At 38.6% G+C, this 14,162-nt stretch overlaps 2 protein-coding genes and 2 non-coding genes across 4 annotated transcripts; 2 read left to right on the top strand and 2 right to left on the bottom strand.

Moving 5' to 3' along the window:
- Positions 1-2,394: 2,394 nt before the first annotated feature.
- On the bottom strand, positions 2,395-3,063 carry LOC127798781 (calcium-binding protein CP1). Its single transcript, XM_052332383.1, has one exon. It carries the CDS (start codon positions 3,057-3,059, stop codon positions 2,589-2,591), a length of 471 nt encoding a protein of 156 aa, XP_052188343.1. The 5' UTR covers positions 3,060-3,063; the 3' UTR covers positions 2,395-2,588.
- A 6,231-nt stretch (positions 3,064-9,294) lies between these two features.
- Positions 9,295-10,276, bottom strand: LOC127799207 (uncharacterized). The gene is made up of 2 exons (XM_052333020.1): positions 10,106-10,276; positions 9,295-10,020 (listed from the first exon to the last, which is right to left on the bottom strand). Exons 1-2 carry the CDS (start codon positions 10,274-10,276, stop codon positions 9,295-9,297), a joined length of 897 nt encoding a protein of 298 aa, XP_052188980.1.
- A 1,745-nt stretch (positions 10,277-12,021) lies between these two features.
- LOC127800873 (small nucleolar RNA R66) lies at positions 12,022-12,098 on the top strand. The gene has a single exon (XR_008022891.1). It is a non-coding gene; the product is annotated as a small nucleolar RNA R66 (small nucleolar RNA).
- Positions 12,099-12,199: 101 nt separating this feature from the next.
- LOC127800881 (small nucleolar RNA snoR118) lies at positions 12,200-12,294 on the top strand. The gene has a single exon (XR_008022899.1). It is a non-coding gene; the product is annotated as a small nucleolar RNA snoR118 (small nucleolar RNA).
- The last annotated feature ends 1,868 nt before the right edge of the window (positions 12,295-14,162 follow it).

Below are 14,162 nucleotides of genomic sequence, written 5' to 3'. Positions count from 1 at the left end.
ACAAGTAATTTTCAAAATTTTTTGGCTAACTAAAACATTGAAATGACATTTTCTCCGCCCAATCTTTAGGGAATTACTTTTGTTCCATTTGTGCAAGAACTTTAAGACCAAATTAATTCGAGACGTGGTTTGATTCCTATGTGAAATTATATAAATTTAATTGGTGGTTGATTCATATGTTATCATAAAGTTTAGGAAAAGTTTTACGAGATACCTTGAAGTTTAAGGTAAGTATAAGAACTATAATGTTTAAAAAATATAGTAAATACTCTTGAGATTTTAATATTGTGTCACAATTTCTTCCTTACCATTTGTTAACCCTCATTAAACATTCAAAATTGACCACAATACCCTCAAACTTTTTTTTTTTTTGTTACAATTTTTCTTTTTTCTCAAGTCTTTAATCTTTTATCTCTTGGTTAACAATAATGATGAAGGTATTGATGGTTCTAAATTTTGCTATTCCAAATGTAGAGCGATTTACACGATGGAATGATGTCGATGGTTTGATGAAGACTTTGACAATGATGATTTCTCTATTTTTCTCTCACACTACATTCTAGGTCAATGGAACCAAAAATTCATTTGGGTTTTGTCGAACCTAGATCTTGGGTTTGATTTCGTTTCAGATAAGGTTTTGTTGAAAACCCTATTGGTGGGATGGTGTTTCTAGCAAAACCCAACCAGAACCTTTCTCATCCCTATTTGTGTGTGTTCTAGGTTTGATTTGGTTTTAGATGGGATTTTCGATTTTTTTGGCAAAACCCACTAGAAAATCGATCTCCACTTCTTTTTTATTCTCTCACCATGTTCTAGGTTCGATGGAATCTAGATTTATTTGAGTTTTGTTAAACCCAAATCGAACCTAGATTTGGGTTCAATTTGGTTTCCAATAGGGTTTTGCTAGAAACCTTATTGATGGGATGATGTTTTCGGCAAAACCTTACCAAGAACTCGGTCACCGTCTTCCCTTCCCTTTTTCTATTTCATTATGTTCTAGATTTAAAGGAACCCATAGTTGGGTTCAATTTGGTTTTCGATGGGGTTATGCTAGAAACCCCATAAGTGGTGTGGTATTTTTGGCAAAATCCCACCAGAGAGACCCAATCCTTGTTGCTTATCTCTTTCTCTTTTTTTGTGTATGTGTAAGTGGTATAGTATTTTTGACAAAACCCCACCAAGGACCTAATTGTTGTTGCTTCTCTCTTTTTCTCTATATGTGTGTGTTTTAGTTTTAGTGGAACCCAAATTTATTTGGGTTTTGTTAAACCTAAGTCCAACCTAAATTTGGGTTTGATTTGGTTTCTGGCGAGAGTTTTGCTAAAAACCTTATTAGAAATCCGATCTCATTTCTTTTTTCCTCTCTTTATATGTTTTAGCTTTGATGGAACCTAAATTCATTTGGATTCCATCAAACTCAAATTGAACCCAAATCTAGGTTGGATTTGGTTTCTGATAAAGTTTCGCCACAAACCCCCATTAGTGGGATGTTATTTCTAGCATAACCCCACCAGAAGCCTAACCTTCTCTCATTCTTTGTGTGTGTGTGTGTGTGTTTCAAATTCATTTGGGTTTTTGTCAACCCTAATACATTTGGTTTCAATTTAGTTTTCAATGAGGTTGTTGGAAACCCCATTAATGGGAGGGTATGGCACACCACCACCAGAAACTTGATTTTCTCTCTATCCTCCCTTCCCCCTTTGTGTGTTATAGGTTCGTTGGAGCCCGGATTCTATCAGACCCAAATCTAAATTCGATTTGGTTTCTGAAAACTCTATCGACAAAATGATTTTTTTTTTAGCAAAATTCCACCAAAAACCTGATCTTTCCTTTTTCTTCAAACCTAAATCTTGAATTTGCTGTTAATCTCAAACCTAAATTTGGATTCGAGATAAACTAGAAAATACATTCAAATGGGTTCATCACTTGATTTGGATTTCAGATGAAGTTAGAAAATGAACTCAAATGAGTTCATCACCCTGAAACTAGTGTTCTGTGGTGGTGTGGGTTTATTATTTAATTCTTTTTTTTTTTTTTTCAAGCAAAGAAAAAAACTATAAAGATTGAAAGGTAAATTTATTATTTATTTTTTATTTAATAGTAAAGGTAATTATTATTATTTCTCAAAAGTTAGTAATTTTTTTTTTTTTTTTTATAATTTCACCAAAATTCAATAACGTTAGTCTTCAACTTACTCTAAAAAGTTGTAGACAAAAACAAATGTTCACGTCATCACTAATAATCGACGTACAGTAATCTAAGAACACATTCAATTGGCTGATGTGTGGACGTACAATAGAATTTCAAGTTATCATCATTTTAAACCTAACCTTATGAGCACCGATTGGGATCTGAGAGCTTTCTGTTCAAACCAACAATCAAAACGTGGAGACATTAAGAATCACAATAATTGATGCTACAGTTCATAACCAATCTGCCATTTGAGCCAAAACAAAAAATAAACTATGTTGTGATCTCTCTCGCATGGAGATGCATAAACAATCTTTATTATCAGATTACACATGGTAATAATAATAATTTATGTATATATGGTTCTAACGAAGATCGAAACGTCGGCATTCGCATCATCAGACCGCCAGAATCTTTAGAAGGCGGTCGTAGGTGACGCCCTGCCTCTCATCGCCGCCGCCCAATCTGATCATGGCCTTCACATCCTCGTCGCTCGCCTCCCCAAACCCCGCCCATTTCAGGTATCCTTTCAGATCCTCCACGCCCACCCTGCCGTCTCCGTCTCTGTCCATAACCCTAAACGCCTCCTCCATCACCCCTCCTCCTCCTCCGCCGCCGCCGCTCCTCTCCCTCAACACCGTCTCGAACTCCTCGTACTCCACGTACCCGTCCCTGTTCACGTCCGCCACCGACATCATCGTCCCGATCACCTCTTCCTCCACGCCGCCGGAAAACCCGGCGTAGAAGGAGCGGAGGTCCTCCTTGCTTATCTTTCCGTCTCGGTCGGCGTCCAGGGCGTCGAAGGCGGGGCGGAAATCGGCGCCCTTGGCTGCGGGGTCCGGCGGTAAGGTAACACCGGTCGGGCACATTTGATTTTTCGGTCACAAATAAAATGTCAAAGAAATGAGAAAAGGGAATAAAGGATCAGAACCTTTGTAGAGGTTTGAATGCGTAAAAACTAGACCCAAATGATGTATATATACACAGATGGTGCAGGGTTTTTGGGTCCACGAAAGGGCTAATGGGAGACGTATGGGCTGACGCATTCAAGGTCAACTTTTCATTTGGGTTCTTGGGGGGGGGGGGGGGGGTTGCTGACCACTGTAAACCCAACTGCATGTATTAAACAGGAAAATCAAAATCACTTTAGTTAAGAAATTTTTATTTACAGAAAATTATCAAAAAAAGAAAAATGCTACATTTAAGTTTTTTTTTCCTTTTTGTTATTTTTTACATTTTCAAAATTTTAATATAAAATTCTATCATTCACTTAGTTTTTGTGTTCATTGAGACTATATATGTGTATTAATTGAGATAAAATAAAATCATATAACCCAGTTAAGTACAGTACATAAAATCATGCACTCTTATTTAAGACTCCGGTCCGGAAGCTGCAATGGGAGAGTGGAGCTGGCAGTGGTTAAAGGTGAATAATGAGCTGAAGCAGCTATAACTCGTTAAGGGGAAATGTAAATATGTATAAATAATTAAAATAAACAATATAAATACTCTGAGCGTATCTAGGTAGACCAAGAGCACCAACTAACCAATGCTAAAATCCTGTAATTAAGGTCACAAATTGAGATAAAATATTAGGATACAAAAAAAAAAAAAATACTATATATATATGTGTGTGTGTGTGTGTGTGTTTTAACCCTTTTAATAATAATAATAATAATACAATTCAAGGGGAATCTATGTCGCTCAAAAATGAGCCGGTTCTTGCTGACCGAGGTAGACAGCGCATGGGGGGGTGTTTGCGGTGAGAATCACATGATGATTCGCTAGGTCAAGTCGAGGACAAGGTTCTGACGGTGATGGCCTGCCCACTTTGCAGCGCGCGCCTTGTTGTCTTGCGCTCCACGCTCACTTCTTTCTAAGCTTTCCTTGGATGAATTAAATAATAGTAAATATACACCACGACGGACAGACAATGACGAATCATCCGAAGACGACCAGACAAGTCTTGACAGCCATATTCTTGGATTCATACTCTTTCTCTCTTTTCGTTTATTATTATTATTATTATTATTGTATTGTATTGACTTGGGGAGCGAGGGAGGGAGGAGTCGTCCAAGGAAGGAGAAGGGCACACCACCACCACCGCATTTAGTTTGCTCCTCTCCACATATTGCGGAATCGCATTATTGTCCTTGCACGTCCTTTGCCTCTTAATATTTTTCTTATTATTTAATAGACTAAACTTAAATGGAATGAGAAAAATAAATTTTATATTGCTGTTATTTGTATATCAATCACTTGTGCAAAAGAAATTAAGTCTAGCCCTCTTTCGATTATTCAACTCCTTCTCTGATTGCATGGTGGATGCCTATGCCACGTCAACCTTCGTTACCATTGGTGGGCATCGCATCGGACCCAATGTTTATTACAAACTAATATTTTTACAATTACAAAATTCACAATAATGGGTAAATCTATTATTAATTTTAGATAAAATTATTGTTCATTTTTAGTAAAATTATTATAAATTTTATGTGTATGACATCAGTTTATAAGATTTATTTGTGAATATAACATTTTTGTTTCAAAATATAATAATCCTATATATACACCTATTCTCTTGCTATAAACAATATATGGTTGGATATTTGTGCATATACATCTCTCCCTTTTTGTATATTTAATTAAGTTTTAATTTAATAATTTTTATAAAATCAGGAGTAACAGACAATAAATGACGTGTCTATTCTAAAAATAATAAAAGATGATTATGAATTATCTTTTAGGAGGAATATGTGCAATATTCATTATAATAATGAATTTTTTAACTATTGGGTGTTAGGGATAAAGAGAGTATAGATACGTACGATATATAGAAATAACTTGCTTGATACAAAAAAAAAAAAAAAAAAACAGTTCTAACCGACTACGGTACAAGAAACATATACTATATACTTAACCACTATTATAACAGCTGATATTCACGGGTAACAAGAGCTTATAATTAAATAAACAACAACAGAGGTTACCAGACTAAAACAGCAAATCAGAGAAGATGGTTGAACAGCACCGCTCCCAGCTGGAACGACAAGGAATCAGGAACAAATTTCTGGATCGTGGAAGAGGCAGGAACAAAAGTAGGTCGAGTCGCGCTTTGCGCTGTCCTGAAGACAGTTAGCGCCCTGCACCGGTGGCAAGCAGACTACGGCGACTGTCTCAGCAGGATGAAACGACCTCTCCGGTGAACGGCAGCCACGAACAACCGGAACTAGCAGAACTCAAGACGGGCTCACTCTCAGTGATGAAAAATTTGAGAATACCAAACTCTTCCAAAGCTCAAAGAAAATAACTTGATATGAGAGATAAAACTTGAGAAGAGATAACAATGTGAGAGCTTGTGACGAATGGAAAACTTCACACCAATATATATAGGCACCCACTAAACTTGGAGACCAAGCCAATCAAGAAGTGCTTGGAGACCAAGTATTTCTAGAAGAACTTGGGGGCCAAGTTGTTCTAGAACATCTTGGGGACCAAGCAAGAAAGAAAAATAAAATTAAAAATAAAAACCACACACACACACACATCCAACAATCCCCCACATGAGTGTGTGTGCACTAAAATCATACAAAACGACATGGATTCACTGAGAGCAAATAGACAAGTTATGCATCAACAAGGTGTCTTTTGAACTTGAACATTCCTTAGTGAATGTCTATCGAATTTACCGAAGAAATAGTGAGACTAGCTCTTGAACTATCCTTTTGAAGGTAAATTGAGACAATAGACATCACACACAACATGTCTTAACCCATTGAGTTCTATACGATTGTGTCCATTTTGGTCCTGGATAGCATCCTGGATTTCATGAGAGCTCTAGAGAACCCAAGCCATTGAACAGTTCTCATAGAAGCGACCCCACTTCTACTCTCATATAGGGAAGCATTGACTAAGAGTACCCTGTCACTACTCCTCTTACATCAAGATATCAACCTTCCCTTTAACATCGACAGGACACACTCTTCAATTTCTGAGACATGGGGAGAAACTAAAAGTTTCATAGTGTGTCAACTATGACTTATTCCAGCCAGTTGGCCAATTTAACCTAGATCTTGGGATCTCCAGTCAACTAGGTTTGGTTACCACCGGAAAAGTCATTTAAAAGGCTTTAACCCCATTCCCTTCGATGTAAATTTGACTTGCTCACGAGTCACTCATTTCGTCAAAGGATCAGCTAGATTTTCTTTCGATTTTGCATAATCAATGGAAATTATTCCATTTGTGAGCAACTCTCTGACAGTGTTATGCCTGCGCCTAATGTGTCTTGACTTTCCATTGTAGACACTGTTCTTAGTCCTCATTGAGGCAGCTAAGTTGTCACAATATATGCAAATGGCGTTAACAGGCTTTGGCCATAATGGAACGTCTTCGAGGAAATGGCGAAGCCACTCAGCTTCTTCGCCTGCTTTGTCCAGAGCTATAAACTCTGACTCCATGGTTGACCGTGCTATACACGTCTGCTTTGAAGACTTCCACGACACAGCAACACCACCTAGGGTGAACACATATCCACTGGTTGATTTAGTCTCTAACCTATCAGAGATCCAATTAGCATCACTAAATCCTTCCAGTACATGTGGATATTTTGTATATTGCAATCTGTAGTCCAGGGTGTACCTCAAGTACCTAAGTACCCTGACCAATGCATCCCAATGGTCATGCCCAGGATTGCTCGTGTATCTCGCTAGCCTGCCTACGGAGTAGGCGATATCAGGTCTAGTACAATTCATGATGTACATCAGACTCCCAATAATTCTGGCATATTCTAGAGAAGATACACCTTCATCATGGTTTTTCTTCAACTTTGAATTTGGATCAAACGGAGTAACTGCTGGCTTACTCTCGAAATGACCAAATCTTCTCAACACTTTCTCTATGTAATGCGACTGAGAAAGAGCATACCCTTCGGAATTCCTTATTATTCGAATTCCAAGAATGACATCTGCAAGACCAAGATCTTTCATGTCAAAGTGCGAGTTCAACATTTGTTTTGTGGACTGTATGACACTTCGATTCGTGCCCATTATCAACATGTCATCCACATACAGGCACACAATGACACATTCTTGGTTTATGATTTTCACATAAACACATTTATCACACTCATTTATCTTAAATCCATTTGACAGCATTGTGTGATCAAACTTCTCATGCCATTGTTTAGGCGCCTGTTTCAACCCGTAAAGAGACTTTACTAGTTTACAAACTTTCATTTTATGTTCCTTTACAACAAACCCTTCAGGTTGTTCCATATAGACTTCTTCTTCTAAATCTCCATTCAGGAACGCTGTTTTTACATCCATTTGATGTATCTCCAAGTTGTGTAACGCTGCAATAGCAATCAACATCCTGATAGATGTGATTCTCGTAATTGGAGAATACGTGTCAAAGAAGTCTTGTCCTTCTTTTTGACGATAGCTTTTAGCTACCAGCCGAGCTTTGTACTTATCAATAGTACCATCAGCCTTTAATTTCTTCCTGAAAATCCATCTGCACCCAACTGGTTTACACCCTAAGTGGCAAATTGACCAATACCCAAGTATTGTTTTGCAAGATGGAATCCATTTCACTATTAATAGCCTCTTTCCAATAAGGAGCATCAGGAGATGACATTGCATCACCATATGTTTGTGGCTCATCTTCTAACACAAAGGTTAGGAAATCTAGGCCAAAGGAAGAGGCCTTCCTTGCCCTTTTGCTTCTTCGAGGCTCGATGTCAATTTTCTGCCCATCTTGGCCTTTTGAAGAACTTGCTTCATGAGTTCTCTTGGAACCACTTGCACAGGGTTTATCTCCCTTAAAAGGGAAGATATTCTCAAAGAACTCCACTTCTATAGATTCCAGAACAATATTAACATTAATGTCAGGAATTTCTGACTTTGTTACCAGGAACCTATAGGCAGCACTATGCGAGACATAGCCTATAAAGACACAATCAATAGTTTTTGGACCAAGTTTAGTTCTCTTAGGTAAAGGAACCTGCACCTTGGCCAAACACCCCCACACTTTCAGGATTTTGTAAGAGGGTTGTCTACTATTCCACACTTCATAAGGCGACTTGCTAGACTTCTTATGTGGAATTCTATTTAATATAAAGTTTGCAGTAAGCAACGCTTCCCCCCACAAATTATGAGGTAAACCCAAACTATTTAACATGCAATTTATCATGTCCTTCAAGGTTCGATTCTTTCTTTCAGGTACACCATTTTGTTGTGGTGTATAAGGTGCTGTCGTCTGATGAATTATACCATGAGATTCACAAAACTCAGACAGAGCCGATGATTCATACTCACCACCCCTATCTGATCTGAGGACCTTAATTTTCTTTCCCAGTTGATTTTCAACTTCTGCCTTAAATGTTTTAAAAACATCAAAGGTCTTATCTTTACTGCGTAGTAAATATACATAGCAATATTTACTACAGTCGTCAATAAATGTGACAAAATAATTCTTTCCACCTCTAGTGGGAGTACTTTTCATGTCACAAACATCACTGTGAATTAGGTCGAGTAATTCACTATTCCTTTCCACAGATGGAAACGACTTTCTTGTAAACTTTGATTCAACACAAATTTTACATTTGTGTCCCTTATCAATGTTAAAACTAGGTAATAACCCTAGATTAACCATTCTTTGGAGGGAACGATAATTGACATGTCCTAATCTTGAATGCCAAACATCACACGACTCAACAATATAAGTAGAAGAGTCATTCTTATTAATCTTCTTAGGCACTTGGGCCTGTACATTCAACTTGAACATTCCATCATCTAGATATCCTCGACCCACATACATTCCCCCCTTGGTAAGAGTAAATTTATCAGATTCAAAAACGAGTTTAAATCCATTTTTGTTCAGCAGGGTTCCAGACACCAGATTCTTGCGAATCTCAGGCACATGCCATACATCTGTGAGGGTTAAGATCTTTCCAGATGTCCACTTTAGCAGTACCTTGCCCTTGCCTTCCACAGTCGAGGCTGCGGCATTTCCATGTACACCTTTTCGGTGCCATCCATTTTCTCATAAGTTGAGGACAAGGATCTATCCTTGCAAATGTGCCTTGAAGCACCTTGTATCGATCCACTAGCCTTTGGCATTATCAACCATGCAAACTTCAGTGATGACTGCAACGATCTCATCATCTTCCACCATATTGGCATAAGAAGGCTTAGACTTGCGCTGGTTGCTACCAGAGCTTTGACTCTTCTTGTGTCTGCAATCCATAGCCCTATGGCCTGTCTTACCGCACACCCAACAGGTGCCTTGAATGCGTTTGTTGGTAGTAGACTTCTTCGGACCCAGCGATCCGCTTACTCTCTTGCCTTGCTGCTTCTTAGGCTGAGATTTGAGAGCCTCAGCTAAGTGAGCCTTAGCTTCAAATCTGTCTGAGACTTTATCTCTTTTGCGATTGTCTTCTTCAATACGAAGACGAAGAGCCAGATCTTCCATAGACAACTCCTTGCGCTTGTGCTTGAGATAGTTTTTGAAATCCTTCCATGAAGGTGGCAGCTTCTCAATCACAGCAGCAACTTGGAATGGCTCATTGATGACCAATCCCTCGCTATGCAAATCACTAATGATGATTTGTAGTTCCTCCATCTGGTTGACCACCAATTTGGTATCAACTATCTTGTAATCCAGGAACTTACCTACTAGAAATTTCTTGGTGCCAGCATCTTCAAGCTTATATTTCTTCTCCAAGGTCTCCCACAATTGCTTGGAAGTAGCATACGTTGTGCAATACACATTGTACAGCGGGTCGGCCAAGCCACTCAGAGACAACGGGGCAATCATCTTTGAGGATGTGGGCTAGATTCAGTGTGGTCAGATAGAATAACATCTTCTGTTGCCATCTTTTAAAATCTTCACCATTAAATGGTGGTGGCTTTTCCACATGTGGGGTTGGCTTGGCCACGGCTGAACCGAGCCCTTGCATAGAAGCTGTTGCAGAAACAGCGGCAATGGGTGGGCGAAGACCCGAGGCAACAACAAGGGGCGGGTTTGAACCCGAGGCAACACCAGCAGCAGCAGCACCGGAACCATCAGTAGGAATATGGGCATCCATATTTTCTAGACTCTCTTACTAATTGTCTTCAGATTGTTAGGGATAAAGAGAGTATAGATACGTACGGTATATAGAAATAACTTGCTTGATACAAAAAAAAAAAACAGTTCTAACCGGCTACGGTATAAGAAACATATACTATATACTTAACCACTATTATAACAGCTGATATTCACGGTAACAAGAGCTTATAATTAAATGAACAACAACAGAGGTTACCAAACTAAAACAGTAAATCAGAGAAGATGGTTGAACAGCACCGCTCCCAGCTTGAACGACAAGGAATCAGGAACAAATTTCTGGATCGTGGAAGAGGCAGGAACAAAAGTAGGTCGAGTCGCGCTTTGCGCTGTCCTGAAGACAGTTAGCGCCCTGCACCGGCGGCAAGTAGACTACGGCAACTGTCTCAGCAGGATGAAATGACCTCTCTGGTGAACGGCAGCCACGAACAATCGGAACTAGCAGAATTCAAGACGGGCTCACTCTCAGTGATGAAAAATTTGAGAATACCAAACTCTTCCAAAGCTCAAAGAAAAGAACTTGATATGAGAGATAAAACTTGAGAAGAGATAACAATGTGAGAGCTTGTGAGGAATGGAAAACTTCACACCAATATATATAAGTACCCACCAAACTTGGAGACCAAGCCAATCAAGAAGTGTTTGGAGACCAAGTATTTCTAGAAGAACTTGGGGGCCAAGTTGTTCTAGAACATCTTGGGGACCAAGCAAGAAAGTAAAATAAAATTAAAAATAAAAACCACACACACATCCAACATTGGGTTGGCTCCAAGTATAGCACAAATGCACCGCAAATTTAAGAGAGGGTGAATTGAGTTTTTTTAAAAATTTATTTAAAATATGAAATTTTTTATTTGAATGGAAGTTTTAGTAAATTTGTAAGTGGGTGAAGTTAGTACGTGGAAATAGAATTACAAGGGAAGATATGTAAAAGGGCCATGGAATCAAAGCCTAATTTCAATAATTGTAGCGTAAAGTAGAATCTTACAAATGGTGGGTAGGTAGGTAGAAAGGGTTTGAAAATATGGGAAAGTAGTCGAGAAAAGCTAACCATGACTATGAGAATCTAATTCCCCTCTGCCACGCCAAGAGTCAGATCCCTCTCACTGAATTACTGATTTTTTTTATTTGTTATTAAACAGAGAACTCGTAGGTTTTCTATATTAAAATAATAGGCTCGTAATTAATTATATCCTGGGCCCGGAATTCATGGATCAGGCCCAGAAACCGCAAACCGACTTCTGGCTCACTTGTAATTTGACGAAGCGGTGAAGGACTTTTCAGTAATTTAGAGTACCCCTCCCCTTGCGATCCCCTAAACCCTAATTTTCATGTATTTAAGACCAAGCTTCGGTGCTTCACCTCGCTATCCTCTTATCGCACGACTAACTCCTCTCTTCATTTCTCTTATGCTCTACTTGTAGAACACCGAAACTCTGAGATTAGCAGGTTTGCCTATTAGATCGAAGCCCTCTTGTCAAACATTTCTGAATTAGGGTTTCTTCTCGCATATCATTATGCGTATAAGTAGGCAGAGATGCAGATGCAGGAGTTGAGTCACTTCGCTCTCGAAAATCTCACGGGCGCAGTGAATAATAACCTGCCAAAACTCCTGCAATCAAGCGCTTTCTGTATGTTTTCGAAATCTTTTAACGATTTTGAGATTTTTCAGTTCGACGAGAATTGTTCTTTATGTTTACTTATATATTGTTGCCTACTTGGGGATCCTATGATGGCATGAAATCTTTGAGACCTGATTGTCTAATTTGATGACAAAGCACAAGCATTACTCTTCTGAGGATCCCTGAGACAAAACACTCTCGCGCATACACATTGTTTGAGAATGTTGTTCAATTTGACTTTACTGTTCGATTTGGATCGATACAGAATTCGGGGAATGTGTGTAGATGATGAAATGTGCACTGGGCTCTGAGCAGTTCGAAACACGAACTGCTTCTTGATGGAAAATTCGCAGCCTAGAAAGCTATATTCTGATACTATTAGTTTTTCCCCTTTCTCCTTTTCTTTTCTGCCAAGTACAGTAGTTATTTATTCCCTTCATTAGAATTATTTCTGATTTCTTTTTCATCATGGCAAATCATGATACATGTGGCCTGTTGCACCACTATCGATGATGCAATGTTTGTTACGAACCGAGTTAAAACAACAAAGTTGCATAAATGTTTCATTACCAGCAAAGTTTTTCAGTGCATTATTAAAATTGGGATTTGGATTGCTGCATGAAGGATTATTAAGAAAGTGTTGGCTAGAATTGTGCTTAATTTTTCATTCAGTTGCAACATTAGAAACTTATCTCGAGTTTTCTCAGCATTTCTATCATGTGCCATAGGTTTTTAACGCGTATCTTTATTCCCGTTGGTTTTATACCAATCAAGATAGCGATTCAGCTTGAATCTTGCTTGTAGTATGTACATCTTGCCAACTAGGTTGAACCATTTGCCACGTCATTGAATGAAGAGGACACTTGTCTCTATGCCTCAACTCGCAACACCATTGTTAACAGTAGGGAGGGGATCCGATCAAAAATTGCATTAAGTCTGTTTCTATTGGTTATATCAGCCAAAGCCTTTGTTGCTCCACATGTGCCCACAGGGGCCAACTCATCTCACAGTTTTTTTGAGTTGTGTGTAATATACAGAAACTTTTGAAGCTTTTTTCCACTAAATTTGATGTACCAATGGCCCGTTATTTTTCCCAAACCTCTCATCAATTTTTTGCCAAAGCTCTCTAGCATTGGTTGTGTAGAGGAAGGCCTCTACCAAGTCCTTCAAGATTGCATTGAGTATCGTGGATATGACTATGTAGTCACATCTCTGCCAGAGCTCAAACTGATTAGAATCTTCACTTGGTGCCTGGATTTTGCTGTCTATGAACCCTAATTTATGTTTTGCCCCAAGACCGATTTGCATCGTGACTCTAGATCTGTGGTTTGTTTCATCTAGAGGTGTTGTGACTAGGATCATTCTTGGATGGTCGGTGCTCTCTAAACGAAATGGATCTTCATCACTTACATTAGCTCTTCAATCATTGAGAGTTTAAACAGAGACTCCAATGAGGCTTGAAAAAAACAAAATGATATGGAAGAAAAGAGATCTATCAACTCGGAGAATAGAAGTTAGAGCATCAATCACTAAATTTTGCTCTGATATCATGTAGAAAAGCATGATCGTTCTATTACAGAACCATCGAAGGAGTAATTGTGTGAGAGAGAGAATCTGGAAGAAAAACATATATATTCACACGTGAAAGAGTCTATAATGGACTATTTATTCATGGTAGCTAATACAAGTGCTAGTTAGTTGGGACTAATACAGCTAATACACTAGGTCAGTCTAATTACAGCTCATAACCCTGACTAATAAACTGAAACAATAACAGATTACAAAGACTTGCTAATCTAACATACTGGAGCATAAATATTGATGAGGTGGCAGCTGTGATATTCTCCATAAGTTATGATAAATATAAAAGATATTTCGTAAACCAAGTTTGATGTGGCTATCAGTCTGTGTGGTTGCTGATGCCAAGAGTCAGGTCTGGTTCTGGGCAATGTGGGTAGTAATGGCCAACAACAAACGTCCCCTCACCACAGTCCAATGTCCAAGCTGTTTTTTGCTGATTTGTTTGTTATTTAACACATCAGTTATTAAAATAAAATAAAAAATTTAATGATTAAAAGTTCTGAATAAAATGGAGCAAAGGTGAAAACAGAATAAAATTAAAAATGGACTCAGAATTCAGGATACATTATCCCTTCTGTTAGCCGCCGGCGCTTGGAACAGATCAAAGTTGTTACTGTATACAAACTTCCTGGTAACCTCAGCGTCCTGCTAGTGGAATCTAGA

This window comes from Diospyros lotus, chromosome 4, assembly GCF_014633365.1.
Source record: "Diospyros lotus cultivar Yz01 chromosome 4, ASM1463336v1, whole genome shotgun sequence".
Lineage (NCBI taxonomy): Eukaryota > Viridiplantae > Streptophyta > Magnoliopsida > Ericales > Ebenaceae > Diospyros > Diospyros lotus.
The sequence above is the reverse complement of the archived record's forward strand: the minus strand, read 5'-3'. Positions and strand labels throughout refer to the sequence as shown.

Excerpts from the sequence above, each read along its gene's own strand:
- LOC127798781 (XM_052332383.1), bottom strand. The coding sequence starts at position 3,059 with ATGTGCCCGACCGGTGTTACCTTACCGCCGGACCCCGCAGCCAAGGGC.
- LOC127799207 (XM_052333020.1), bottom strand. The coding sequence starts at position 10,276 with ATGGATGCCCATATTCCTACTGATGGTTCCGGTGCTGCTGCTGCTGGT. Across the intron at positions 10,021-10,105 it reads TGGCCAAGCCAACCCCACAT|CCCACATCCTCAAAGATGAT; the intron begins GTGGAAAAGCCA and ends CACTGAATCTAG.